General features: G+C 39.5%; 1 protein-coding gene across 1 annotated transcript in view; it reads left to right on the top strand.

Annotated features, from left to right (window-relative positions):
* The first annotated feature begins 162 nt into the window (after nucleotides 1-162).
* The window catches only part of LOC145218869 (uncharacterized), a 16906-nt gene continuing 4162 nt past the window's right edge, over nucleotides 163-12906 (top strand). The window contains exons 1-15 of the mRNA XM_080086267.1: nucleotides 163-404; nucleotides 681-822; nucleotides 1387-1526; nucleotides 2043-2233; nucleotides 2542-2687; nucleotides 3000-3117; nucleotides 3689-3783; nucleotides 4087-4338; nucleotides 4908-5022; nucleotides 5413-5573; nucleotides 5778-5915; nucleotides 6355-6491; nucleotides 7401-7668; nucleotides 7971-8127; nucleotides 8596-8795. Coding sequence (XP_079942393.1) covers nucleotides 265-404; nucleotides 681-822; nucleotides 1387-1526; nucleotides 2043-2233; nucleotides 2542-2687; nucleotides 3000-3117; nucleotides 3689-3783; nucleotides 4087-4338; nucleotides 4908-5022; nucleotides 5413-5573; nucleotides 5778-5915; nucleotides 6355-6491; nucleotides 7401-7668; nucleotides 7971-8127; nucleotides 8596-8795 — 2400 coding nt within the window. The 5' untranslated portion in view covers nucleotides 163-264. The remainder of the gene's footprint in view (nucleotides 405-680; nucleotides 823-1386; nucleotides 1527-2042; nucleotides 2234-2541; nucleotides 2688-2999; nucleotides 3118-3688; nucleotides 3784-4086; nucleotides 4339-4907; nucleotides 5023-5412; nucleotides 5574-5777; nucleotides 5916-6354; nucleotides 6492-7400; nucleotides 7669-7970; nucleotides 8128-8595; nucleotides 8796-12906) is intronic.

The following is a 12906-nucleotide window of genomic DNA, read 5'->3' as shown; positions in this document are numbered from 1 at the left end:
AGAGATGTCTATGAACGTGTGTGCTTTTACTGATATGTGTTAAGCATAAAGTAAATATCTTCCAATCATAGCAGCTAAACGAAATTTTAGAGCAGTTCGTTAGACTGAGAAAACAGGTTAAATAACCTACGGGTTGTGCATAAATTAGCCAGGTTGCCCCAACAACGTATAACTTGAGCTTGCGGCTACATGTGGGCACAGAGTTTAACAGAAACTGACATTTCACATAGGTTAACTTTGGCTGGTAGTAAGTAACAGGTTATCATGACTGCCGTGCAGGCCTCACAGCCACTCAGCCACTTCTACCGGGAAACCCTCGGCACGGACCACTTGTCGCAAAACTTGGCGTCAAATGAGCTGTTCACTCCACTGCAATTGGACAGAGTCACCGTGAACCCAAGTCGGTAAGTGCAAGCAAATAAACGACCATTGGCCTATTCATTTCTTGTATAGACTTGACGTTAACCTGGACAGATAAATTTTACGTGCGGCTATTACTTCTAATGCACGTTTATGACATGCGAATTGTCAATCGTTAAACGCGCAATTTTACCTCAGTACACATTTATTGACCTTTTTCACATATCATCTACAACTTCACCAACTCCTAAATGGGCTATATATCCTAATTACAGAAATATATACGTGTTTCTATTTAATTTTACTTTTGTTGTACGCAGATTTGAAAAGTTTCGTGCCAGCTTGGACAAGCAACCTTTGTTGCCATGGGGACGCCTGCGTGAGTACGGCGGACTGCAGAAAGTTCAACTTCCATCTGAGTTCACAAAACCTAAAGGTTACCCTCCAGAAGTTGTTCAAAAGGTAGGGCACGAAACTGAAATTCAAATTGTGTTTAATGTTTGTTAAATGTTTCACACCAAGCCAGTTTACCATTGAAGACAGAACATACATGTCGAAATCAATAAAACAAACAATTACCTACGATCGTAAAATGCGCACACCGTTTAATAAACCATGACACAGGTCATAAATTTAAGGCCAACGTTGTTTGCTTTATAAAATCTTGACACAGGCAATCGTTTTTTGCTTACTCTTCTAATGTCTTCGATTAGATAGTTACACCTTGCCATACTAGATAGTAGATCTGAACCGCACACAAACTGCAGACTTATTGTAAATTTAATTTAAGCCTGCTTGTGTGTACAACGGTATGTTGATCAGTTAAATAAGCTATAGTACCAAAATAAAACTTATAGGAAATAAGTGAAAAACTTAGTGATGATCGAAAGGCAGCTTGAGAAAAACAGTAAAGCAATAAAGTAAATCAAAATATATGTCCAAATTTCCCATAGAATTTGTGAAATAGGATTAACCAAGTTGAAATATAGAATGACAGCAATAGTGTTCGGTGTTTCAACTCATCAGGGACACAGACATTACGGCAGCGGTGCCAGTGACCCACGTGATTTGAAAGTGGAACAATATTATGATCTTACGAAGCTGAATAAGAGTCACGTTCGCACAAGCGACCAAGTACTGCCACCTTCGCCGGACAAAGAAATGAAGTAAGTGAAGTATAACAACGTACATCTATGACACCTCAAGCGCCAGAAAATAAGCTGTCATGCTGCATTAAAAAATGCCGGGTAATGATTTCGGTCAAGCTTTTGGGGACATAAACACTAAAGAGATTTTCAGCACGTTTGTTTTCGGTTGGTTTACTTTTTCTGACTTCTCTGGTGAACACTGACCACGCCTTTATTACCTTCCTTGGGTGTAAGCTTCGTACCACAGTAAACACAACCTAACGGTACGGGAGTGTCAGACATGTCTTAAGCCAATAGCAATTACAGCATAACTGAACACCAGAGTTTTTTATGTTTAAAAGAATATACTACACCCGTGTATTAAACAGCTACATACGGAAATAATGGACTTTTTGAGTAATGAATGTATAAAAGTATGGCGATGTAATCTTGCCTATATCTAGGACGAGTTCGATTGATTACGAAAAAAGTTGAAAGTCGCATGTTTCTGCCGGATGTGGTTTCTGCAGTCAATAAAATATGAATGTTTTACAGCAAGCGCCAAATCAACCTGCCGTTCCCGGCCGAGCACCCGTATGCATCTCACACACCAAGACTAGCCCTATTTCCAAAGTTCAACACGCCAGACGATCCCCAAACAGGAGATCCAGCTCGTTCCACTCAACCACTACACCCGAACACGCCTGCTAGTGGTCACAACGTTACAGTAGTTTCCAAATCTAAAGGTAAGGTTATCCAATTAGCAAAACAGGTCAATTTCTCAAATTTCTTGTACTACAATGGGGAAACCAACTGGTTTAACTCGCTTTGGTAACCTGTTATTTTGGACTTTTCGGTAAATTTTGGAGTTTTTACTATTTAAAACTTTTTGAAAAGAACACTTATTAATAATACTTGTTAATTACATCCTAAACATAAAGCCATGAAGCTGACAGTAACCAAATCTAAAGGTATATAAAATTAGAAGGATTAGTGAAATTTCCTTGTCAAACATCTGGGCCTATTTGCAACTATTATACAAAGTCTGCTTAAGGTTCACCATTCCGTCGCGAGCTGCAAGACAACCCACAGGAAAGCGACAAGAAGGCCCTCACGTGGCCAGGCGAAGACGACTATTACCAACTTATGAAGTCACCGGATGGCGGTAGACAGCCATACTACCCAATTACACCCAAACTTGTAAGCCGAGACATTGCTCACTTTCGTATTAATCAAGCAAAAAGTTATACGTAATGTTATTATCAATTATCGCGAAAAAATAATTTGGTATTTTCCTTACAATGGTCCCAGAAATGGGTACGCATAATAAAATAAATAAGCCATGGTAACCAGGGGTTGCAGTATCGTTAGTCGGTGAGAAAATCTTTTTCCAGGTGTAAAAGCGCACCTATTTCTTTGTATCACGAGATGCTTATGCCGTCACTTAGTATTGCTGTAGCATTCTCGCATGGTGATTTGTTATTTGTACGTGTGCACAAATCCGTTCCTTAGATTCGACCAAACCTTCGTTTACGAGAGGAAGATCAACGATTAGAGCTGAGGACCACAAACGCACTTCGCAACGTAGAACGTGATCAATGGAAAACAACATACGACTACAACTTTACAGGTTTTTATGTTGATTAGTTCTGTGATGGACAATACATGATAAAAAATGCTAGATGTAAAAACTGCCACGGCTATAAATAACTGACGAAAGGTAAATAAAAATTGCCCGGATTTTTGGTTTATGAATAAGACTTAAAGCTGTTAGCTTATCACTGTAACGTATTGGAACTTTGCCATTTTTGTGGCCCAGTTAATACACAAACAACTAAAGTTTTGCATCTCCAACACAGTATGGCCATCTTAGCCAGAAGGCAGTTCGTGGCTAGACTTTTTTTGTAATGCGTCAGAGTGGGATGGGAAATTCCAAACGTTGTGTGAAAATCTAATCTCTAATCTAACTAAGAATGTAGAGGGAGAAGATTGAACCGCTGCCTGATATACATAGAATTTCGGCATTTACTGTCTATTAGATATTTGTTGGGTTTTTTAATTGATTTCCAGGGTGTTTCTCAATTAAGTACAATACCAACGTGTCCATTTTTTGCCATAAAGGAGTTAGTATTTGACAAAATTTACATAATCAGGTTATATGTTTTACGAATCGCCGAGAACTTTTGTTTTTACACTTATAGGTTATGGACCGTCCAACGCTCTTCATTTGGATGATTACCACAAAAAAATGGTGGATGAGATTTCGTCAGGCAGGGAAACAAGGAATGACGACATGGTAAATGTGATGCTGTTTTATAGATTTAAGTGACGAACCTACCTTGAATTTGTGCCCTTCCAAATTTCCTGTTTTATTATTAGCACTCGCACATTAATTAACTTACTCAGAATTCTGGCCAACACATTGTATTAGCGTCAATTAGATTTTTTTACTTTCAAATATTGTCAACACCGGAAAACATTTATTAGCTTAATACGACAAATACATCACTCTGGACCTCCACTATCACAGTGGCACACACTGGACTTAAAATCTTATTGCTACATGTTGTTCATCAATACACCAACATGTTTTTGGTAGATGCCAGCAACTGCTCCGTCATATATTCCACCACGGCCAATGGAAGGCCGTTACGCTAGAATGTATCAAAACAAGCGCCATCTAGAAGCAAAGATTCGATACCCGGAAGAGGATCCGGATCCTGATACTCCGGATGTGATGGATACTCGCGAGTATTCGTCACTTCCGAGTACTCCTAAATCTCTTCGCCGCAAAGATGAATGGTACAAAACTGGACGAATGTCAGCTGACCACGCTAGGAGTTATAACGAGGTAAAGTGATTACTCGTCGAACCCCTACTACGAAGCGGACATGTGCAGCGTACGAGGCAGGCAACGGTGCTTGTGATTAAACTTTTGGCGGGTTCTCCACTGAGCCTGTATAACTCAGTTGGTTGAGCGCGAGTCCTGGAAAGACTCCTGTCGTGGGTTCGAATCCCACCGCATACTAGATTTTTCTGGTCTACGCCTTGCCATGTGGTGAATGCTTGGTGACAGGCTGGTTCGGCATAATGCCTTTAATAGGCCTGGCGTATTATGATTAACAAAAAAAAACACATATTACTTTTCCAAGCACCTAGAAAACTGTTGGTTTGTAACTTAGGCTAATTTAGTTTTACCAATAATAATTTTAAAATCATAAAATTTGCATTAAAACCTTTTTTCAAAATCATCTAAACCCAGAGTCGGATTCATGTGATTTAATGAAAATATAAATTGTAATACTACAAGCAAAGGCTTGCGCTTATGTTAGGCTTGGTCAGCTTAACGTCGTGTTTAAATCCTTGAATGAACATTCAATACGTCGGTGTCGTTAAAACAATATTTGTATGTGCTTGCAGCGTGAAGCATCCGACAAGATTCGATCAAAATCGGCCATGGTAAAAAGCGAGGACGAAGATCCAGATGTAGATGAACAATGGAAGAAAATTCAACTTCAACGCAATCCAGAACATGGTAAGTCATTCCCCCCAAAATGCTGGCCATGTATATTGTCATACAACCGCTGTCATTACAACTCCTGGCATACCTGCTGGTTTTCGGCTTTTCTTGCACAAATCGTGACAAATGATTGTATATACCAGCGGTCTCCAGTTTGCGGCATATATACCAGTGGTCGCCGGTTTGCGAATTTTAAATCACTTTCGTACCATATACACTGCAACTTTAATATATATTCAGCAGATTTGAAGTATTTTAAAGACCATTTTCGGTCGTGCGGTTTCGTATGTAATGCTTCATCACCCACGCATAGACTGTATTGAAGTAAAATATTTAAAAAGAAATTTTAACAATGGGTTGAGAGTACAGACATTGAAATCTAACACGATTTAACGTTATTTACAGGTCTTACAACGGTTGCGTCAAAGAAGTCAAGTGAGGCAGATCCAAGGACTTCAGGAGAATATGATCACCTCCCCAAGACTATTGAGGAGCAAATCTCTCTTCCCGAGGAGACTAAGCACTACCTGAAGGACTACCAAGATGAACGAGAAGAAAGATTCAAGGTTAACTTAAGACAAACTTTTTAAAGTGGCCTAAACTGTTCAAAATCGAAGCAGAAACAAAATAAGTAACATTTGCAAAAATGTTAAATTCGGTGTATATGAAACCCGGTGTATATGTATACGAAACTTAAACCCGGTGTATATGAAAAAATCCTTGACAAAGATTACGTCTGTCCACATAGAAACCTACAATTTTCTTTGTAGATTATTGAACGAGAAAATGAACAGAAAAGGTTGGAGCTCCACTACCGCTCGAGTTACGACATGAACTCACTGAGAAACAAAATTGATCAGATGGGAACCCGAGTGCAACCAAAAGCACTCGATCAACATGCTGAACAGGTAAAGTATAAAACTATTGTTACAAAACCGAATCATTCTTATCAACGAAAACAAAATACAGATATAGATGACTGAGCAAAACGAAAACAAACTGGGCCATAGGAATGATTTGTTGACTTGGAAAAGTTTGCTTAGATAAAAAAAAGGTTTTGTAAGGTAAACAAATATAGCTTTAGTACTGCTTATCATATAGTCACACTTTTATAAGCAAAAATAATTCCCATCTTTGTGTAAATGGAACTAGAAAACCCAACAACAAGACGACTGACCAAACAAAACTACCTGGTTACCACATTTTATCAGTTTACATAAATTTTGACGAAAACGGTGTAGACATCACCAAATTCGCTATTCCAATAGATAATGTTTTATTCGAACATGGATATTAAACACAAAACAATCACGAATCACTTGCAGGTATTTGACTGGAATTTTACAGGTACACGAGGACCTGGGACGCCTAAATCAGCTTCTGGTGAATAAAACACCAGACACTGAAGAACGCTACAGAACCGGATTAAAGTTCACGACAGAGAAGATTAGCGACCGTGGAACGTTAACAGACCTGCATGACAGGTATGATTTATATAAATCAAATATAAATAGACAGCAAATCCCCTTTCCAATTTTTTCTCCAGATTCAGTGCTTTATTTTAGTCAGGTAAAGATGTTTCACAACATGTGTTTGTATTTTTTATGTCCCATACTCAACTTTTAGAACTTACATACGCACCTACGTGTAAAGTAAAATATGTGTAAAATTAAATTAAGTTCCCTGTTATAAAGGTCTTGGTTTGGTACATGGCGGTCACAAGCATATTGTAAACTTCGAGGGTCCAATAGTAACATTTTTGGTCACGCGTCATAGTTAATCTTTAAGAAAACCACTGAGTATGGGTAGTGCCGGTTTGAGTCATAAGCTTCACCTTTATGAAGGACCTTTCTCTGGTTGCACTAAGGCAGGGGTGTCCAAAGTGCGGCCCGCAGGCCAAATGCGGCCCCCGGCGGCATTTCACGTGGCCCGCGGCTGTTTTTACAAATTGTGTTGTGTATGTAACGCCATAGTTTGGATTACGTTTTGGGGTTTTGGCGACTTACCACTTAACGCAAAAGCTTTCCATGGAACCTTCTTCACCGGTTGCTGACGCAACAAAATCTCACAATTTCCTTAAATCCCGTATATTTGTGTTCTGATTCTAAAAAAACGTTGGCCCGCGGGCGTCTTCGCCTGGTAAAAACTGGCCCCCATCAAAAAAAGTTTGGACACCCCTACACTAAGGTGCCGTTCTCAATAGAGGTTTGGTTAGACCACATTTCTGCACCGTTAATACTAATCGATTCCAAGGGACATGTGAAATAAACTAAGGCTTATAACAGTCAGATGTAGGTTACGGGGTTAGATTTTGGATGCAGATAGATGACATTTGCGTACAAACTTCGAGCATACATTATTAGGTGTAAATACCACCATCACCTTTTATGTAGACAACTTGAAGGATACAAAGATTTTCCCACCACCTGGCACCGGGACATCCCTAAAACTGATCCGCCTGAGCAAAACCACCAAGGGGTGCTATGGAGCTACATCACTCGCACAAACCCATTTTCTCTGAGTCATGATTCCGAACGGGCTCCGCTAGAATCGCGAAGTGGAGAACCGGCTATGCGAATCGGTTCTACCACTGGATCTATTCTAAAACTCCCCGGTTCACCACCAAGAACCGGATCAAGTCGAAGCATCACATTTAATGAGGTACAGTTCGGCGTGAGTGACCTTACGTACGGACATGTGTTGTGCACAATTGTAACCTCCTGCTAATTCAGAGATTGTACAATTCTACAATATTAGCTGCTCCAAAAAACAGAAAGTAAATAAACTGAAAAAGAGTATCATCTCATTAACAAGAATTGTTTTAACATGAAAAGATAAAAGTGCACAGAGGATATGTGTTGCCAAGTTATATATGATTTTGCCGAAAAACAATTTGCACCCAGCAAGCATTCACCACGCAGTCAAAACAAAACTTTTCATGCCAATGCCGTGATGTTTTATAGGTAGTACGGGTTGCCTCATCTGAATACGGGTCTCGTTTCAAAACAACGACATCGCCTTTGACGAGTTCTGAATCTAGTCCGAATTACAAGGGATCTCGTCCATCTACTCCTCTTCCAAGTCCACCAAGGACTGTAAAAGAGCCGTCAGTATACTCAGGTTAGAATTGCTCGAGTGCATCGTAATGTGAAAGGGTTTTGTTGGCAAAGTCACCGCGCTTTTGTTACAAACAATATACAAAAACAGGTCTATGCATTTGTAATATCTGAATCATGTAATTTTTCTAGATTATATCGGTATCAAACTAACTTTAAACCCGGACAAGACTAAGTAATATCATAATGCAAGAAGAATAAACATGTTTTGAGGTCACATAAAAAAAACTGCAGAAAGTAACAAATTCTTCTTTATTATTATTGGCCAGTTTTGAAAACAAAGCAAATGTTTGAATTTGTCTTCTTTAAACCCAAACATAGATTCGCTATGAGAAATTTTCCAACAAAACCCGATAAAAAAGATTGTATTGCTGCAATTGGTGAGCAAGAAGTTGTCTGCCACGACACATTGTTATGGAACTTTTTGTAACAACCTTATACACCTGACACAAAAGCGCCATTTTCTTTGTAGCGATGTCACCACGTGGACCTGCCCTTCGACCCTCAAGCGCTTTTCCACATGACCAGACTAAGCCCAGGGCACAAGAATACTGGCATTGGAATTACGATATGCGCATGAAGGTTCAATTTGAACCGAGAAGTTGGTCACCCGTTCCTGGGACTCCGCGCCCGCAAACCGCATTGCTGAATATACAAAACGGATGGAGCAAGGTACGGCGTGGGTCATGTAAAAATAGCTTATGGTGCCACGGACAACTTGCGGGGAATCGAACATTTTGTTAATTTCGGTTTACCGTCAATTTATCTCAAATGTTACGATATATTAAATGTAGCTTGAGAAAGTGGTGCTCAGCTTAAACGCATTGAACTTTTTGGGAAAACACATCCCAAAGGCAAAATGCCTAATAATAGATTTGTTTCCTGATAAACGGCGATCCATCAATACCATGTAAATTCGAGATAAACAGAGCGTTTACGGTAACAGCATCAAAATAACAACTTTAGTATAATAGATCAAAACCATCAACAGCATGGCTTAACCTGACGATCACTGTTTGCCTTTTTAACTAGAGTACAGTAAAACCAATAGACGATAAAATACTTGGTAAAACAGAATCAGTCGGTTTAATAAAGGAATATATATTTCGCCTATATGTGGCATCATCAGTTCCTGTAATCGAAATACAAATCGATACGAAAATGAGTGCTAAAACAAACACGCTAAAATTAATAAATTAAACTAAAAGCAGTAAAACAGTATAACAAAGACACACAGGGGATGCTGTTACTAATTACCAAACTCACTGAACCAACCTCAAAACAAAACCAGCGCTGGGCACCGAATCAACCGAGAGAAAAAAATAAATAAAGATAAGAAGCAAAACGTCGAACAGGTACGCGCGTGCAGGGAGATAACAACAGCGGTGAGTGCCGATGGAGTTTTTACCGTACTCGAGGCAGGACCATTTTCTGAATATTTATTTTGGCGTCTAATATCCTTTGCCATTTGGCCTCGCACATGTCTAAATTTTCTTTTTTAGGGCTTTCCACAAAGGTAATGCAGAAACAAGTGGCGATGTCCGGTTTCCTTTTTAAAATATATGAATGTGTTTGCTTGCTTGCATAATGTCGCAGTAATGCTGCTTTGTCATTCTTTTCTGTGTAATTAAAAGTTTTCCAAGTCGCTCTGTGTCCGCGCCATCGTACAGAAAACGGGTTCTTGGTCTGGCCAACATAGCAAGCATTGCATTCATTGCAATTAGCCACATAAATGCCGTAGTCGCGACAACTGAGGTTTTGTATGAGACGGACTTCACCAGCGGGTGTGTTGATTGTGGTGCATGGTATCGGGCACCATTGATTTGAACTTGCTGTAATGCCCACAAAGGCCGCAGTGTTTGCATGGATGGGACCTCCCTGCTGTCTTCGAGTCTCTCTCTTCCAAAGCAATGCGCCTGTAGTTGGTTAATATTCGTCCAAGTGTAGCTGGCCGTTTGTAAACCACGCAAGCATTTGGTTGTAGGTTTCTTCCCTTTCCAGACACCTTTAGGGACCTATGGGAAAACAGTTGGCCATACAAGTCTTATGGTCTTGTTTGTTTGTGACTTTGTTGCCTTTGTCATGTCCCAAGTCCAGGTTTTGGCAATTTTGAGGTTGTTTGTTACAAGATTTTTCGGAAAGTGCGACCGAATACATTTCTGCTGCAGTCTTTCCAAGCTGGTATTATAGAGCCCGTCATTTTCGTTCAGTCTTCGCAATCTCCTCGCCTCCCCAACAACAATGGACTTAAATATGTTAAGCGGATGATTGATGATACCACTTTCACAAAACAGTGTGGTGCAATTAGAGAAACCTGCGAATGTTACGCAAAAGAACTCTACACTGAAGCTGAGATATCAGAAGAAATACTCCTGTGTGCTGTTGGTGTGAAGGTTATTGGGCACAACTACCATAGAGTTTCGGGTGCTCGCGCGAAATACTTTGACAACCGAAACCTAGCTTATGCTTATCCACTTCTAAAAACGCACAAGCTAACACAAAGCGAGCTTAAAACTGTTTTAGCCCGCGACATTCCAGTACGACTGGTGCAAGCGGCTGGTCATACAATGACGTCGCGAGTTACAGCGATGATCCAATACATCCTGCAACCCATTGCAGTGAGATACTGTCAATCGGGAATAAACGAATACAGTCAGGACAGCACGCAATACGTGGATGCCGTGAAAAAGTGGAAAGAAGCAAACCTAAAAAGAGCTGAACAAATAGGACGTCGCATTATCATAACGGCTGCAGACGTCGTTGCACTGTACCCAAGCCTTCCGAGGTCACTGATCAAAGATGCAGTTTCCGAAGGCTTCAGAACAGGCTAAATTCAGCAGTAAGTGACAGACTCAACTACTGCACCTAACACTGTTTACCATCGACAATGTCGTAACGAAGTATGATGGAAAATATTACAAGCAAACCGAGGGAATAATAACCGGAGACAATCATTCGGTTGCCATAGCTAACATAGCCCTTCACTATATCATAAAGAGCTTAAAAGGCACTTTGCAGCAAGCACTAATTTTTAAAAGGTTTATTGACGACATCATTTGGGTTGCAAGCGGCCTGCTTCAAACCGACAAATACAAGCGGCGCTCACTATGGGACTAGAAAAATACAATCTTGAGCTAACGTTTCGCAGCCTGTGCACTGCAAAGAAAGATGAGCAGGTAGAATTTCTGGACGTAATGCATAACTGTTTTTCCCAAAATCCTTTCGGATTTATTTTGACTGATTTTGTGAAGCCAACTGCAATCAATCGGCTTTTTTTACACGGAACGTCCCATCATCCGCTTAACATATTTAAGTCCATTGTTGTTGGGGAGGCGGGAGATTGCGAAGACTGAACGAAAATGACGGGCTCTACGTCGAAACAGACGGTCCAGTTTTCGTCCAATCAAAGTCGACGAAAGTTCGATAATATGAAATATCTCCACTGAAGTTTGTATGCATTTGTGGTCTATATGAAATTTTGTAAGTTTCCTTTGCAGTATCGTTTCCCGCATTGCAGTTTACCATTGCAACGTAATGAAATTATTTTGCTTTTGTTGCAAACACAACTTTTAATGCACAAATCGTTAGTTCGGCTTATAAAGCTAGTTTCAAGTATTCTGTTTTTTGTTGCACGGATGGCATGTTGCAATTTTCTTTAAATGAAATTAATTAAACTTTTTGTTTTAAACTACTGAAGCCTGTTGGTGATTAAGTATCAAAAAGTTCATCAGCTTTTTGCTGTGCTGTATTTGTATTCAAATCAATTGTGACGTATGAGTCGACTGCGTAATTTTGGAATGTGCTGATTGTTATTTCTGCTTGCGGTACGTCGTTGCTTAGTAGTTTCGTTTTTTGAACAAGTGCCTAAAAATAAACAAAGACCAAAATAGAAAATGTGTCGTGAAGCATGTATGACGTCACAAGGTGATTAACATTTGTCGCTAAAATTTGCCAAATGAAATGAAATAGAACAGAAGTCAGCGGTTTTCGAAAAATTCCTCCTTAAAAACATTTGTATTCCTTCCTAATATGCTACATGGTAGATGCTAAACCATACAAAGATCGTTTAAAATCGGGTCTTTTATCAACTTCACAGGTTATATTCTCCGAGCTAAAGTGTCTATTTGCAAACCACATGTTAAAAATTGGTTGAACGTGTTAAAAAAGTAAATTCTCCCACCAAGTTTGAAAATTTCACGGTCGGGGAACACTGTCGTAAGTACTGAAAATTCAGCGGCAGGCCAGGGTTGCCATACGGTCCTTATTTCTGAAACTTGTCCTTAGTTTGAAGAGCTATGTCTTGAAGTGCGAATAAACCTAAAATGCTGGAAATGAATTGAGTAGCTAGTGCAGCGCAAAATAAGGGATCAATTGTCAAAAAATCAACAAACCTATTGTGGCCATTTTGACGTAACAACAGCTGATTGTCGTTAACCGCATTGTTCAAATTTGCTTTAATATTGCGGGAATAACTTTAAAGTTCAGTTAGGAAATTTTAACATGATGACAATGATAAACATGATAAGTTTATTCTTTACCTCATACTGCATCATCAATTTCACAACCAGGGTTTTACTGTAGGCAAGTTGTTGTTTAAAATCATTTGACTATACATTAGCCAACTGTAAAATTTAATAGAGGGTAAACGCAAATTTAATGTAAAGCCTAAAATTGTACATTTTTCTTGTTTAATTTCTTAAAATGTTAATTGGCCTCCTTGACCGCATACAATACCACTTCTAAAAAACTTATTAGAAACAATATTTAACCATATTACTGTCCA

The sequence above is a fragment of the Phallusia mammillata genome, chromosome 3 (assembly GCF_965637545.1).
Source record: "Phallusia mammillata chromosome 3, kaPhaMamm4.hap1.1, whole genome shotgun sequence".
In the NCBI taxonomy this organism is placed as follows: Eukaryota; Metazoa; Chordata; class Ascidiacea; order Phlebobranchia; family Ascidiidae; genus Phallusia; species Phallusia mammillata.
The sequence above is the reverse complement of the archived record's forward strand: the minus strand, read 5'-3'. Positions and strand labels throughout refer to the sequence as shown.